This window comes from Buteo buteo, chromosome 3 (assembly GCF_964188355.1).
Source record: "Buteo buteo chromosome 3, bButBut1.hap1.1, whole genome shotgun sequence".
Classification (NCBI taxonomy): domain Eukaryota; kingdom Metazoa; phylum Chordata; class Aves; order Accipitriformes; family Accipitridae; genus Buteo; species Buteo buteo.
This window is the reverse complement of record NC_134173.1, coordinates 70,231,069-70,247,528: the sequence shown is the minus strand read 5'-3', so window position 1 is coordinate 70,247,528 and position 16,460 is coordinate 70,231,069. Positions and strand designations below refer to the sequence as shown.

General features: G+C 45.1%; 1 protein-coding gene across 2 annotated transcripts in view; it reads left to right on the top strand.

The window, feature by feature from the left end:
• The window catches only part of ST3GAL1 (ST3 beta-galactoside alpha-2,3-sialyltransferase 1), a 79,354-nt gene that overhangs the window by 50,959 nt on the left and 11,935 nt on the right, over positions 1–16,460 (top strand). For both annotated transcript variants that reach the window (XM_075023997.1, XM_075023998.1), the window contains 3 exons: positions 2,818–3,656; positions 12,755–12,951; positions 16,108–16,287. In XM_075023997.1, the coding sequence (XP_074880098.1) occupies positions 3,345–3,656; positions 12,755–12,951; positions 16,108–16,287 (689 nt within the window). In that variant the 5' untranslated portion in view covers positions 2,818–3,344. The remainder of the gene's footprint in view (positions 1–2,817; positions 3,657–12,754; positions 12,952–16,107; positions 16,288–16,460) is intronic.

Here is a 16,460-nt window from a genome sequence, read left to right as displayed (position 1 = left end):
AGGTAAAACATTCCCAACAGCTGGGGTTGGCAGGCCTGCATGGTTTTTCATACCAGCTGCTGCTTTGGCATGGTCCCTGTCCTTCCCACTTCCCCGCACCTTGGCGAATCCTATGGAAACCCTTTTGCAAAGATTTATGACGCAGGGACGGTCTGAGATGAGGTGCAAGATGTTGGGAAGAGTGAAAGTACCGATGTCTGGGTTGGATCTGATGTGTGTTTTAAGAAAGGAAAAAAACAGTCCCAGTCCAAGTCACAGTGAACTCGACGAAAGCATTTTCCATTTATTTCAGCCTTCCTTTTCCTCAGGCCCTAAATCACATTTATAGTCCCCAGAGCCTTTCTGTCAGGTTAAGAGCCTTTCTGTCAGGTTATATGCATTTTTTTTTTCTATCATGAGTATCCATAGGAAACATGAGCATTCATAGGAAACTGTAAGTAGTGAGAATTAAAATAGAGTATCTGGTGTTTATTTCCACACTGGAAAAGGGCCTTGGGAGTTCTTCTGGTTTCTCACCTTTTCATCACGTGCTATAAAAGGAGGGATGATTAGGAGTTTGGAGACACTGCAGTCCACTGCATAAACACTGGTTTAGGGTTGGTTTTTTTTTTTCAAATTCTAAGTTTAACCTTAGCTCAGTTACCAAAAAAAAAAAAAAAAAAAAATCTGGTGAAATGGATGTTTATTTTGGAGGCCAGAACTGTTTCTTTTATGAACAATACTCCATTTTATAGGCTTTCCCAAGAAAGCCTGGATAATCCCCCTCCTTCCTCCACTTAAAAAAATAATAGAAAAGCAGGAGCTGTGTTTACAAATACTGAATTGGCCCAGCCATAACAGCAGTAGGGGTTCGACCCGCCAGCATCACAGCTCTTGAATTATCCACTCCATAAACCGATCTACTTCTGGGATTTGCCATATTTGGGGGGGTTTAGAGGCTGTGTTTTTGTTTAGAGTAACAACTACATCCAGGCTAGTAAAGCAAATGCGTTTGGGGCCAGCTGGCGTGGACGGGGCTGTGCACAGGGGCCATGATCTTAAACTCCCTGTCTAACTCTCCAAGGTACAGTAGTAGCATCCCCACCACCTTTTTTGGGTTGCGATTCCTGAATTTTACCCGGGAACAGTTTGGAAGATTTCTGGTTAGCCCCCAAACTTCCCTCTAAAAAGTTAAAGGGAGCGCAGGATTGTTCCCTGTTGCAGTTTAATTTACTGGTGCGGGCGAGCAGCCGGGGTTAATAAAGCCTTTTGTTATCCAGCCTGACCCACTTGTCAGCCCTTGAGCTCCTGTAAATGCATTTGTAGGGGCCAGCCTTAAAATAAATCTCAAGGCATTTGGCAAACAGCAGCTAATTGAACGGCACACACTACCCACCATGGGCGGCAGATGGGAAACCTGAAGCAGAGCAAAGGCTTAAGACCCCGGTCTGAGGCTCCTGCCTTCGGAGTCGGATTTACAGGACTCGGCAAATATTTACACGCCGCCTTTAAAAACCAGGCCTGTGCTGTCTCCGAGACACCGTGTCAAACCCCTCGGAAAAGCGGTTTGGCCTTGGGCAGCTCCTCGGGGATCCCCAGGAGAAAAACCGGCAGCAAAGCTGGGGACGCTGCGCCCAGCCCAGACCTGTGGCCACCAGATGGACTTCCCCAACGTCTGGGTACACATGGGATTTGAGTGATGAAATGAGGGGATTTTGCATCAATGTAGTGCACAGGAAGGCTTAAAATGATGGAGTTTAATGGTAACAGTTTCAGTTTTGCTTTTCGTGTGCTGGCCTGAAGCCTGCAGCTAGGCAGCAAATGAGACTTTTCTTGCTAGGCTCTTGCTTGTTCATAAATTTCATATATTCCGACACAGTTGCTTCTCCGATTTCTTTCTTTTTTCTTTCTTTTTTTTTTTTTGTTTAACTCAAAAGAGTGTTATTTAAGCAATGACACTTTTGGGGCTTTTTGCAAACATCTGAAGTTTTAAAACCCACATGTTTTTCTTCCCACAGAACAATGGCATTGTGGGAAGAAGGGATCCATTTTCTGACCTTTAAAAAGTTTAAAACACTGCTGCCAGGCAGGGGACACCAGGAGGGGAATGGAGAGCAGCTCCGGGTCCCTCTGTATCCCCAGACTCGCTGAGGCAAAGAATCTTCCTGCCTCTCTGCCCGGCTCAGGGTCTCACGGGAACTCTCTGAGATCACTGGCTGCCCTCACCTACCCTTTCTTGGCAGGAAAAATAGCAATAATCCACGTGAAACAAAGGCCACTTATACTTTGATTTCCCCTGTCTGTCCCAGAACGTATGAGTTGTTCTTGCTTGGCTCTCTCTGAATCACGAGTCCAGCCCCGATCCTTAAGAAATCAAGCCGGTTGAGGGGAGGAAGAGAAAGGAACCGATTCCTCTTCTTCCGTGTCCTGCTTCTCCCTCTTTTGCCGAGTGCTTTTTGTTCAGCTGCTTTGGGTTATGAATACTTCGCTGTGTATCTTGTGGCTATCAAGGTCAGCCTAAGGGAAGGAGGTGAGTCACTGCCATGCAAAAGGATACAAACTGTAGTTCAAATAAGGCCAGAGCACCGCGGCCGATTCGATACAAAGGGACTCAATGTCTACAGGTCGCTGCTCTGCCCTTTTGGAAATTTCACCCTGAAACTTCTCAGAATGCAAATACTACAATAGAAATTGCAGCCAGTGCTACTGTGTCAAGGGCTCTGAGCTGATCAGAAGTTTTGGGATGGGCAGAGAAAGGCAGAGAAATAAGGTTTGGGAGGAATGCAAAAAACTTTCTGACAATAATTTTTCTTTCTTTTTGTGTGTGTGTGTGTCCAGGCTGCAAACTGTTCTCCATGGCTTAAATGGACATCAAAGGATATCTCTCTGCTGGAATGTTCATCCCCAGATGATCTGATCCTTCATGAACTAACTTCCAAGAAAAAAAAATAACCACCCTCTTCTTTCTACAGTTCGGTTGCTTTAATTTATGGCTTGCTCCCATACAGAAAACCTAAATTTTAATGCTGGGATTGCTCCCCTTTAAATCTTCTGGTACGTAGAAGTGCAAGGGTCCATCTTTGCTGAACCCTCATCGGGAGAGGTTAGCAGGAGGCCAGGGAGACGTAGAAGAGACTGGGAAGCACTGTGAGAAGGTGAAAGGAAATACCCAGCTTTGCCTTTTTTGAGCCCGTTCGGAGGAACCAAAGCTTCTTCCTTTGTGGATGGAGGTGGTGGAGTTAGTATGTTCAGCCTAAGCCCGAGGTGGTAACTGGCCGGCAGCTGCAGCACTCTTTCCTTTTTGCCTTACGTTGGACCCTACATCGTACTTGGTCAGCAGCGACGGCAGAACCCGAGCGGGAAAGATGGTCGTCGTAAGGAGGAGGAACGTGAAAGTGTTTACCTTCGCCTTTTTGCTCATCACAGTAACGTCATTTCTGCTGAACTACACGCACCAGGTGACCATGACTACCTGGGATATGAGACATCTCATCATGCAGTTTTCAGAGCAAGTCCAAAAAATCTTCAAGCACCCCAGGAGACCGTGCAGCTGTCGCACATGCATTTCTGAGCTAGGACATTCCCTCTGGTTCGACCAGAGGTTTAATTCAACTATGCAACCTTTCCTGACCTCACAAAATGCCTTGATCCCAGAAGACAGCTACAGGTGGTGGCTGGTAAGTGGAAGGTGTGGATACGGCCCAGAGTTGGTGCAACGGTTGTGTTAGGCTTCGAGTGATGCCGAGCAGATAGCGAGAGACGGTTCCTGCCAAAAGCATTTGCCGTCTTAGTTGACGAGGCAGGCAGAGGTGGAAGAAAACGGGTGTTTGTGCTGCTGTTTAGCTTGCAGGCGCTCGGAGTGCACGTTCACTTGCCCCAAGCTAGAAAAGTCCCTGGCAGAGTTAGGTGGTGAAGCTAGAATTTGCAAATGTCAATATTGCCTTTTTCTCCCTTCTCTTTGAAAGACTAGACATCGTCAGCTGGCTTGTTTTACTTCAGAGGGTAAAGAGGGCTTTTGCCATCCATCGAGGCAGCAAAGCAAACTTGTTGTGAAGTGTGTAATTTCCCTGGGGCTTTCCCTACCATAAGACATGTAAATAATTAGCAGGATTAAATAGAAAATTATTAATTCCATGTGTATGAGAACAGTCTCCGTTGTGGCTGATGATGTGAAATGGGTCTGTAAAGCGCACGGGCGGCTGTGGGTCACTGGAAAGGAGCAGCCCCTGCGTATCCCTGAGCAGGGTGGTCCAAAGAGCCCGATCCAAGCATCATGAAAGCTAGCGGATACCTTGTTCAAAAAACACAGAAAGGAAGAAGGTGTATCCTGATGTTTTGCCTAATTAAAGCCCCTTTTATGTTCTCTTGAAACAAGGCATTGATTAAATGAATTGCTCATGGCCTGCACTGGTGAGCTGCTAAAGCGCAGGTTCTGGCTGCAGCAACCCCAGTCAGATCACAGTTTCGTTATGACTCACTTTCCCACTCTTGAGAAAAAACAGTCTCCCTGGGCCTTTTTTTGAACACACAACAGCCTGCAACTTGGTGTGCTGTGGTGAGCACGACCCTCAATGTTGAATTTGGGGCTTTCAGCCCTTCCCTGGTGCCCTGGGGAGAGCCCTGAGGCAGGCACCCACTTTTTGCAGGTTTTGAAGTTTCGGAGGAAGTGTCAAGTGCTGTGGGAACGAGGCTCTATCTGATTTATCACTTCTCACTCCACTGGCTGTTGCATTTACTGGTAAAAAAAGAGATGCCACTGAACTCCGAGGTCTTTAACAGTTGCATAAATAATATCCTCGTTTTATGATGAAACCCTCCTTTTTGCTGAGTCTCACATACTCCAGGCATTGTAGCCTTCCACCTGCCCCTTGGCCATGACTCAGATTTCCCATCCCTTGTGTTTTTTCTTGCAGCCCCCAGACATTTTTGCTTCTGATCCCCACATTTCCTAGCTGGGCTTTGCTGGAGCCATGAGAAGGGAAGATGGCAAGCTCAGGTCCTCGTTTCCCTTGCCCCGGGGTGAGGTTTCACCAGGGAGCTGATCTGATCTAACAACTGGCAGTTTTCGGAGAGGGGGGATACCCCAAATTGAGCTCAGTAGATGAGAGGATGAGGTTGTTCACGAACACTATGAGTGTTGAGGCTGGTTGTGAAGTGCCTCCTGGTTGCTTCTGAATACAGAAACCAGGAGCACTCAGCACCTTGAGGAGGTGCTGAGGGGAGGGTGGGATGATCAATCCTAAATCCTGGCACCCGGGCTGAGGAGGAGCCCTGTGAGCAAAGCCACCCTGCATTCTGCACTCAGACACTGCTCTGATTGAAACATGATGTCTCAATGCATTGTCTTTAAAAAAAAAAAAAAAAATTAAAAAGGAAGAAAAAGCTTGGGACTTTCAGTAGAGAGGTCTGAATTTCTGATTCTCCTTCTTGTAGTGAAACTGAAAAAAAAAAAACCCAAACCCACAAATATCTCACTTCAGCTCAACCTGAGACAGATTTAGGAGGGGGAGGGTTGTTTTGTTTTCAGCTAAATTAAAAACTGGTGACTTTCAGGACAACCCAAAGTCTTCTTTTTCTCCCCCACACCTCCCAACCCAAATAAAAGCTGTCCATTAATTTTCAGGGCTGTCTAACCCTATTTTTAGTGTTTTCATTCATTTTTTGAATTCAGGTCAAGTTCAAAGGGAATACACCATTTCAGAACACAAAATCAAATCAGTTTTTTCTTAGGTGGTAAAAATAAATCTTCTAAGATTTCTATCCTTTTCCCACCATATTTTTTTTCAGCTAGAAGTTATCTTCAGCCAGAATGTGCGTAATATTTTGGTGTCCCCCAAAACTGCATTGTGTATTGGAAGTCAGCTACACACTGAAAATACTTGCCCTAATCTGTGATAGATCGAGAAGGTGCCCTGACTCCTCTGAAAGATGCTTCTGGGTAAACCCAGGCATGACATGGCCTCAGGTCCTCATTGCGATGTATTTACTATACACATGTTGCTTTGGGTAAGCCTTTTCGAGACAGTCAGCATCATTTCTACAGCAAGTAATTCCCAGGTGCGTCCTGACTGCGCTCCCTTTTTGCTGTTCATTTTTAGGCTCGTCTTCAAAGTGATTCTGAGAGTTCAGCCAGTCTTACAAAAAACATTGCTCATGGCCATGTTTTACTCTTGCTTGCTTTGCCAACTCAATAATTTGTGACTTTTTACTATATTTGTAGTTAAAGGATGAGGCATGAAGAGACCTGAGAGTGCTTAAACTTTGTTTCAGGGGAGAAATGACTGCACATTCATTCTCAGGAACTGACTTGAGACAGCATGGTTGTTTTGTTATGCTGTAACTGAGACAACGGTGACTGCACTGGAGCTATTCATTATAAGGCTGTGACTTCCCTATCACAGGGACACCCATGTGATGTGCTTGGACTAAACACAGGCAGAGCCCTTGCTGGAGAGCTGTCTGTCTACCAAGCTCAGTCTGCCCTCCCTTCCCATTAACCCTGTTGCTGTATATGTGAATAAGGTTTATTCATCCAAATAATCCTGTAGCATTAGTATCCCTCCACTTCTAGGAAGGCGAGGACTGATTTCAGAGCCTAAGGACCGGTATTTGAGAAGAAGTGACATTCAGGGCCAAAGGATGGGGTGGTTTCACTTGCTTACAGCTCTTCACATGGCCGCCAGGCTGCTTCATGGTTTATTTGGAGAATATATGGTTTCAGCTCTTCCAGTTTGGTAGGATGTGGCCTTCTGGAATGAAATATTCCTGGCTGCTGTGAATAAAACTGCGTTGTCCATACTGGAGTTAGTGGTGCCACCTGTGCTGGTGGGAAGGAGCAGGGAAGAGAAGGTCAGTGCCACCATCCCTGCAGCAGCTTATCTTGCTGCACGGGGCAAGGCTGCTTCTGGAGAAGGCACCTGAAAACGTACGTCTCTGTTTCTGTGTTCACGGAAACAAGGGGGCTGTTGTCAGGGCTGTTACTTGCTTTTTGTTTGCTTAAATCTACCCAGCTGATAAACTCTCCCTTGGTTACTTTAGTTTGGGTAACAAGTAATGGCCAAAATTCTTCTCCTGGGTATACCCCTGCAGCTTCTCTGTTCTTTTTGTGACTTGGAGTCCTCCTGTCTTGGAGATGATCTAGGCATTAATAATATGCCAGACTGTAGCCAGCTTGTTAGAAATTCCTTCCTTCTTTCCTTCCTTCCTTCCTTCCTTCCCTCCCTTATCCCTCATTCCTTCCTCCTCCTCCTCTCTCTCCTCCTCTCCCTTTCTCTTCTCCTCTACCTGCGTGTGTCTCTGTCTGTCTGCCTTCCCACATCTTACGCTCAGGGACTGTGAGAGTCTCAGTGTTTTGGAAGTTAGCACCTTATGTTAGGTGATGCTTTTCTTTCTGCTTGTGTTTTCTTCCCTGCCTCCCTGAGCTGGTTCACCTACAAGTTTTTCATTGTTGTTCCATGACACACATGCTGTGGACATTTCCACTAAATTTAGTAACCTGTATGTAAGGAAACAGGGCAAGAATTATATGCTCTAACACACCACAGCATTTGTTTATAGTTCTCTTGTTTTATTCTCAGGGGTTTTTGGCATTGGTTTTGGTGGTCAGAAAGTATTAAAAATATGAGATCAGAACCTGCTGTTCTAAATTCAAAATAACCCTGTTGAGGTTGATGGATTAAAGCTGTGATAAATAAAATCAGGCTCAGAGTTCCTTGGCCATCTTATCTGTAGCACCTTGTTCATAAACTACCACTTTATAACAATTTTTATCTCGAGTCTTATGATATTTGAGGATTTTGCTTTCTTTTTTTTTTTGGAAGAAAGCTCAGCTCTTGGGGCCATGTGATTAGTGTATCTAAAAGAAAATGTTAGCTTTTAGTTGTTACGTTTGTAGGAAAAGAGTAATTAAAAGATTTGCTAACCAGACAGCGAACAAAAGGGCATCCCCAACATGTGCACAGGGGAAGTCATGGAAGCTGCACTTATTTTTAAGACAGCAGCAGAGCTACTTGGCACCTGAGTCATGCATTTTGAATGCTCTTTGTAGAAAATATGCCCAAATACTTTGATCACCCAAAGTCGTCTTTAAAACTGGGACGCTGTCTGTGATATACTTTGAAAGCAATACAAAGGGCTCAGCGCACTGAAGGTGGCATTTAGCTCCCAGGGAGCTGCAGAAAGTGGAACCAAATCCAGCCCAGTCCCAGGCTCTAGTCCCAGTGCCCAGTCCCACCTGGGTTTGTACTGCTTGGGTGCAAGCATGACATTTAGACCGGCCTTGGACATACCGGGAGAACGTGACCCTGGACTACCTGTTTTTCCCACTGGTAGCTCCTGCGTACGTCCAGCTGGGCTGCAGCTCCAGGGTCCCCTCCGGCGAGGACAGATGGATCTGAAGGTGGTCCAAGCTCATGGGTCCCTCTAAGCACAAGCTCTGCCGAGCTTCAAGCATCCTGCAGCCAGAAACGAGGGCACGCAGAGCTGGCAGAGGCAGGGTCTTTGCTCCTTATAGTGTGGAGGTGACCCGTACCAGCCATGGAAGTCAGAAATCATACAATTTGGCATACGCATATTAGTGTGTGTTATTTACATAATATATGCACATTACATTCATGTTTGAGAATGCGTATTTTTTGACAGACACAAATCATTAAACAAAGCTTGAACTCTTGAAAGCCCCTATATTCTTCCCCTTAATCTCTTTGATACATAGTAATTGCAGGACATTAAGTATAACAATAATAATTCCGTATTTTCCAGACCAAGGAGGCATTTTTAAAATTGATGGTTTCATTTTAACCTCTCCTTCAATCTGCAAAATGGAGATTACCTGGATTTGCCCCACCAGGCTGTTGCTAGGATTAATCTTTGTACAATGTCTTACAGCTGGGAAGTGCTGCCTGAGTATTAATGCCTCCAAACTGCTGCAGTGAGGCAATTAGTAGCTGCGCAAAAGAGATTCTCACGGGGCTTTATTCCCTCTTTATCTCTTAAAAACAGTTAAAAAAATTAGAAAAGCCACAAAACACAGTATCGCTACACCAATTTTCCCAGGCAGCCTGGCTGTGTGCTTGCAGGGCTGCCCTGGCAGTGCTGGCTGCTGCCAGAACCGCAGCAACGCTGCCTGTCCACCACGAGGGTTGTGTCTTGGTCCATCTGCATCCACATCACTGCCATGATTACAGGTTAAGCAGGATATTTCCTACCTGCTAATAAGTTGGGATTTTGAAGGTGTATTTAATACGCTGCCAAACTTGTCCATGGATGCAGGATGCGCAGTCACCGGGAGAGTTTTCCTTTGAGGCTTTCCTGGCTGTAGCTGTGTCGTCCCCACTCCAAGCTATTCGCTCTGAATTCACACCCTCCCTTTAGCTGAGATTTGGATATTGCTTCTTGGCAATCACTGGCAATGTGATGGTACCGGAGAGCCCAGGAAAGCCTTCCGAGAAGGTTATAAAAGCAGCAAAGTCTCTTGTCATCCTTAATGGAGGTGTGCACATGGTGGTGAGAGAAGGAGCAACAGGTTCTTCCTTGGAAAGCCATTCATGGGTAAAGAAAGGAAGTGCAAAAACTTTGAGGATTCTTTTTTCTTGGCTTCTTTTTTCTTGCTTTTTTTTTTTTTTAAAAAAAAATGAAGAAGCAAAAACAGCTAGTAAACTTATGTATCTGAAGTGGGGAGTTTCTAAGGCTGGGAGGATGGTGTAGTTTGTCTTCCCTGTGAACATGATTAGGGAACTTCTCAATCTGGACTCCCAATCACAGTTTTTAACAACCTAAGGTGAAGAGTTGACTCTCAAGTGCCAGACAAATATTTTGTGGAGGGGAGCTGGAGTTTTAAGTGATCTAGTGATATTTTATATGTGGACACAAGGTGGGTTAAGATGCTTTTGGACTTGGACAAGAGGTTAAGCTGCATCGTTAGACATGGCTATTGATTGCACAGACTTCCGAGAAAAGTAGCCACTTCACTCAGGACACAGGGGTCAGGTATTTCAGTGTATTTAAACCCACTTCTAGCAGCTATCTCCATACATGTATCCCTGGCACACATCTACGGCACTTGGAGGGAGGATGCTGTCCCAGCAGAGCCACATGGCACTGACACGGCTCTGCATCGACAAACTTTCACCCATTGCTTTTGTTGATTTATGGGAAAGGCTAGACTGGTGGGAGCTTGTTAAAAAAAAAGACAATATTACTCAAAAAAGGGACAAAAATTCAGTGTGGGAAAGTGAACTATAATTGGCTTGTAATTTTAAGGCCATTAAAATGGTCTTTTTCAAGAAGTCAAGTAAACATTGTGCAATAAGGAACTGGCTGCACATTAAGTCTGAACTTTTAAAAGCTGTATCTGCGTTGGAGTTAACCAGCGTCATTGCCTGCTCTGCTCTGTTTTGCTGAAATGTCAAAGACTAACTAGTGCTGATTGAAGATTAGGCCTGAAAAATGTAGTCCAATCAGATAATCACTGAGGAAATTAAAACAGACCACTTTTAATGAGTTAAGGACGGATGTCTTATTGTATGGAGTTCAGCACACAGTGCGATAAGGTCATCATCCTATTTGAGGTCATTGAGGGAATCTCTAACATAAGTAAAAATCTCTGCTGTGGAAGTTGTGTACAACTGAGGGATCGTAGGGTGACAGTGTCCTGCTTTCAGGCTGGTGTTGGTGCCCATCTTTTAACTTGGTCACAACAGAGTTACTCTAGACCGACAGCAGCATAACAGAAAGAAAAGGCAGATCCCTGTTCTGTGTAAATGGAGGTTGCCTATCCATGATAATGTTTCCTACCATTTTAATACATCAAACAGAGGTCAATACTCCAGGTCCTTTCCTGATGCTATCACTCTGGTTGAAAAGGCAATTTAACTTAAAAAGGGGGCTCAGGTACTTACAATTTTCTGAAAATTACCTTCCTCATCTGAATTTTCTCAGGCAAAATCAGTTCAAGAACAGGTTTTGGGGTTTTTTTCCCAGAATAACTATGTTCTTAAAAATGTTTTGGTGCATGTTTGGTGGTTTTCCCTTTAATTTCTTAAAGTAAGTCAGTTAAAGTCAGCTCACCTTTACAGAGAGACAGTCTACATGGGTGTATGTACGTATGTGTTCAAAAAATCAAAATAAGTTTCTTTTTTAAAAGGGTTGGATTTTTCTACATTATACACCTGATACTACACTCTAAGACATCCATGAAGTTTCCATTTATTTTGAAGGCTGCAGGCTTTCTAACATTAAGCGTTTTTCATATATTGAGAGTAAAAACAGGTTAGATTGTATTCATAAAGAATACACAAGAGTTTAGATATGTGAACATGTGTTTGTAGCATCACACACAAATTTAGAAGATAACTTTTTTCATGTAAATAATTGAGCCATCCACTGAATAGTGACATACATGATAATAATGACAGTGCTTGTCTGGTCATCCTAATTACCTTGCATCCTAATCACCTTGTGCAGTCCATATATGAGTATATAGGCTAGCAAGGATTAGCAGAATGATTAAGTCTATGTATGCAACATTTCTTTGTCTTCGTTTCAAGTTCTTGGCCCCAATATTGTCTTAAAGTTCTGAGCTCCACAGGCATGTTCAATTCAGTGCAAATAAGGTTGCCTTACCTAGTTCTGCAAACAGACAGCATGAAATTTAAACAAAAATTACAGTGATTACATCTGTCTGTGTTTGTTTGTGAGAGAGAGAGCAAGCAGGACAAATTAACAGTTCTTGGTGCAGTCAAGGGAAACACATCGGAAACTAAAGCCAAATTACCCCAGGCCATTGCTGGGAGTCATGGGAAAAGGTGTTTCTCCTCTCTCCCTCCCTGTCTCTCCTTGCCCCGGGCTAGCAGAGCCAGGGCAGAGCCTTTTGGCAGATTTTGTGTTAGGAGCCGTTCTCCCTTTGTGAGCTTGCAAGCCAGCGGCACCACAAGGGTGGGCAATGCTTTTTTGTGAGCCTGCAAGCACTTCCAACCTCTTTTGTAGCCCTCAGAGAGCAGAGCCCCAGAAAGGGAGTATCTGACCATCACCTGCCCTGCACCTTGCCTGTACCTTCCCCATCCAGCCATTGTTTCCACCATGCACCACAGAGCTGCTACAAAAGAGTTTCCCTCCATGGCAACAGACACAATGACCAAGGTCCGGGTGGCTTTCTTCATCCTGGAGAATTTTTTCAATGATTTTACATCCCAACTCTCAGGGCTGACTCTACCTTACCGTAGTTTCCTATTGCACTAGCAGCTGGTTCCTCCACAGTCCAGAACAGCAGCAATAAGATCTCCTGCTCCCACTTCTGGCATATGCCAAAATTTGTGGAAGGGGTGTCAACCACTTCTGTGCTCCATCGGATTCCCTGAGACTCTTCTGTCCTTTCTAGAAGGGTTAAAAAAAATCTTATACATATCCTAACAGAAGATAGTTGGTCCAAGGTGGGATTAGGCTTATAGACACCAGAAGAACATTTATTCTGCTAAGGTCAGCCTTGGGGAGAACGCATGATCTGTTCTACTATGGCTAGATAGAGACTGAGGAGTTCTGGGAATCCAAGGAGAAGGAGGGGAAAAGGGGAACCAAGTTTAAAAAGTTAATGGGAAGGGGTTTTCTAGGTTTTTTTTCACACTTCTGCTCCCAACCCTAAGCCTTGTAATGCATACTGCAGGAGACAGTGTCTGCAGGTAGATGCAAGAATAGTCTTTGAGAAGACATTTGAAGCTACGTCTTGCTCACAGAGAAGCTAGCAGTATTGATAACCTGGAGTGATTTTTCTCCCTAACAGAAATTGCAAGGAGAGAAAACTCCAAAGAATATTAATGCTACTCTCAAGGAATTGTTTGGGATCATTCCCGGGGATGGGGATCCGCTGCAGGAGAGAGGCACCTACACATGCAGACGATGCGCCGTCGTGGGCAACTCTGGGAACCTTCGGCAGTCTCAGTATGGCCAAGATATTGACTCCCATGACTTTGTGCTCAGGTGAGTAGGCACCACCTCGGCTTCACATGTCTTTGTTAAGATTCATTGGTATTTTTGGGGACAAGTGAGCAAAGATTTCAGGGGCTATCTAGTGAAATCTGTACTTGGGTCAAATCTAAGTTCCAGGGATGTAAATTATGTGTGTTGGAGATACAACCTCATGTTTTAGCTTAGAAAAAGATGTTGATACTGTAGCTTGTTCTGCACTGTCCATAATTGCCTCTGTTAAAATAATATAGCTGAAAAAACATGCAGTTTTGAGTAAAAGGTATTTCTGCAGCTAGTACTCACAAGTGATCTTTTACACACTTCATTGACTGTATCAGATTTGACTTTCTTGCACTGGTTCATTCTTAAGCAACGGTGGGGTGGGAAAGCCAAAGTCACTTTTTTTGACGACTGGTTGGCTGCAGCTACTTTGTAAAGAGTTGCATTGCCTCTTCCTTTTGAGGCCATGAAGACTGGCTATTTTGCCCCACTGAAACGTAAGCGGGAACTAGGTAAGCAGATCTAATCGCCCAGCGGGCAGCCAAGATACCTGGGCTGACTAAGTTCACCTCCAACACATTGTCCAGCTTTCACACTTCAGCAGCGAGTACAGCGCAATTTGGGGAGCAATGCAGGGCAGGTCAGAGGGCCTGGAAGAGCGAGATTGCTATTGAAAATACCACATGAGGGATTATACTTTCAGAAATAACGTAACCTTTAGTAGGAAGCTGTACACTGAAGTCAAGAGTGAATCGCCAGAAGATCAACACTATTAAAACTGTTAAGCCACCTTAGGCCACTTGGCTTCCAATGTGGCTTGGACATGCTGTAGAGTCTTCAGATGACATCTAAACGTTCATGATAAGTCATTTCAGGAATTGATTCCTTCAGTCGTGTGCCTTACCCTCTGCCAAAAGCACCTCCCCAAAGGCAAAGGCAGCCAACCTGGTCTTCAGATCCGTGAAGAGAAGAGCCCTTGACATTAGTCCTGCAGGTTGCAAATGTAAGACAGCTGAGGTGCATTTATGCTTAATTCTGTGTCCCTTGCTATGGAGACAGCCCTATTCCTGTGTGGACTTTCTTATCTTGCCTGGCCTGTGTTTCTAGATTCACACAGAAAAGGTTTTGCTAGATTCAAAAGCTATTTTTTTGGAGTAGTAACTAAAGAGTAACACAGAGAGATGCGTGTTTCTGCTCTGAGGCCTTGCCCTTCCCGTAACCATGCATCCCTGGCAAGGGAGAAACTCTCTGTGACTTGGAATTGAACCTTCCAGTCTCAGATTTATATCTGAGCTATCTCAAGCCAGATCTGAAGGGATGGCGCAAGGTTTTAGGATTCACCATGGAAATTTGTGCAGAGAAGGTGACCCCTCTGTGTGTTAATCCAAACCCCAAAATCTCTGGTGACCTGATATTCACTTGCACGTGCTCTGGCAATACAGCCAAGTGCAGGAAAGAGCCAGGGAGTCTGAGGGGAGACCTCTCCATCCAAACACCGTGTTCCAGCCCACCTTTATTTGTTTAACTATCTGCTTTCATGACGGAAGGAAATTCCTGCTCGGTCCTTCCTGCCGTGACTGGGTGTGAACACGGCCTTCTGCCATGTCACGCAGGCAGCCCCACCACGGATGGTGGGGAAGGTACATGGACCTGAGGGCAGGTTGTGAGTAAGATAACTAAGATGCTACCCTTGGCTTTGTCCTGATGGAAAGAAACTCCCCTATTTTATACCTTAGACTGACTAATCTCAAGAAAAACATCATGTCTCATGCTTTACTAATATTTCTACGCAGTACAATGTGGGTCACTGGCAGGGAAGAGGCTAACTCAATAACAAGTCCACGCAGGCTCGCAGGCTATTCTTTCTACACTAATAACTCCCTTCGAGGGAGTTAGAATAAACTTAACTAATTCACCTGGGGGAGCACTGCAATAACACAGCCTGGCATAGACTTGATAAGCAGATGTTGCCTCCCCCATTATCAGTGACCAGGGCAGCGTGTTGTCTGGCAATGTACAATGCTCCTCATCACCTCGTCAGCTACATCGTTCCTTGTCCTCCCCGCATTTCTGCCAGGAGCTGAGCTAATGTCTCTGCAGAAGACTCCACTGGGCTGCAAAGAAATCCCATTCTGCTCAGAGCCAGTTTGGGGGCTTCCTCATGGTGTTGCACAGCACCATGGATTCATGCAAAGTTGGTCAGAGCCGCTTTGGGGATCTCTAATCTGCATTACACTGCACCACAGAAACATGCAAGTCTCTACCAGCGGGGAGCTAATGCATCAGGGAAGGAATTGCTGATGTGTCCCCAGATTTGCTTTCAGAAGTGAACACAAGTGTAGAGGCATTTCTGCAGTCCTGAGTTCAGAAACCCCCACTGATACACCCAACATAAGGTAGCCCTGTTTGGCCAACAGGTTTTGACCAAGCTCTGGTGGGCCCTGGGCAGATCTTCATGCACTGACCCCAGATCTACCTAAAGCACACCACATGTCTGGAGAGTGACCCTAAGTAGATGTACCAAAGTTGGAGGATATACTACAAAGTAAGGTTTGAGTAAATGATGTGTCAGCAGCAGGTCCTGGATTTGTCTACTGTGGGTTTGGTGCCTTCTCGTGGGATGACCATAAGAAATATTTGCTGCTTCTCATCACACATAATATGGTTTGTTACCTTGACCCTAGACATCCAAATACACCTGTACAAATGTGGGGGAATGAAACTGCAAGAAGTCAAGCTGATGGACTTTAGGGCAATGCTTTTCTCACCTACTGGAGGCTACAGTTTTAGGATGAAGGGAGATGAGTCCTCATGGACTTACCACTCTTTTGACTATCTCTCCGCTGACTGTAAAGGGAACACAGGGATGTGCTCTTAGATACACCTGCTTGGTAGACACTCCCATTCAGTCCAAGGAATCCCACACTAAGGCTGAGCTTTCATTTACTGCTAATGTATTCACATGGGTGATGGTCATTTCAGCCTGCTTGAGGACCCCTACCACCTGTCAAGGATGTCTAAAAAGCCTGCATACAGCACTCTCCTTAGCCATGGGAGCATTTTCCTGCCATCTCAAGCAAATGATTTGGGGAAGTTTCACACATGTTTGTACCTAGTTAATTCCTCTCCTGCTTCTTCACTCTCTCCCTTCTTACTTTTGGGCTGCAGAATGAACCGTGCTCCCACTGCTGGCTATGAATCCGATGTTGGGAGCAAGACCACTCACCACTTCGTTTACCCGGAGAGCTACAAAGAGCTGGCAGAAAACGTGAGCATGATCCTCATCCCCTTCAAAACCCTGGACCTGCGCTGGGTTGTCACCGCTCTCACCACAGGCACCATCAACTTGTGAGTAAGGGCAGGCTGAAAGGGTGGGAGCTCCCACACCTCATGTTGCTGTGCGAGATAAAAGCCTACACTGGGTAAATCCTGGCTTCTGATAAGGCCTAAGGGAGCTTTACAGACCCCCTCAGGTCGGAGTTCAGTCCTGAACACTTGCTTTCTAGGAAAAGCTTAATGTT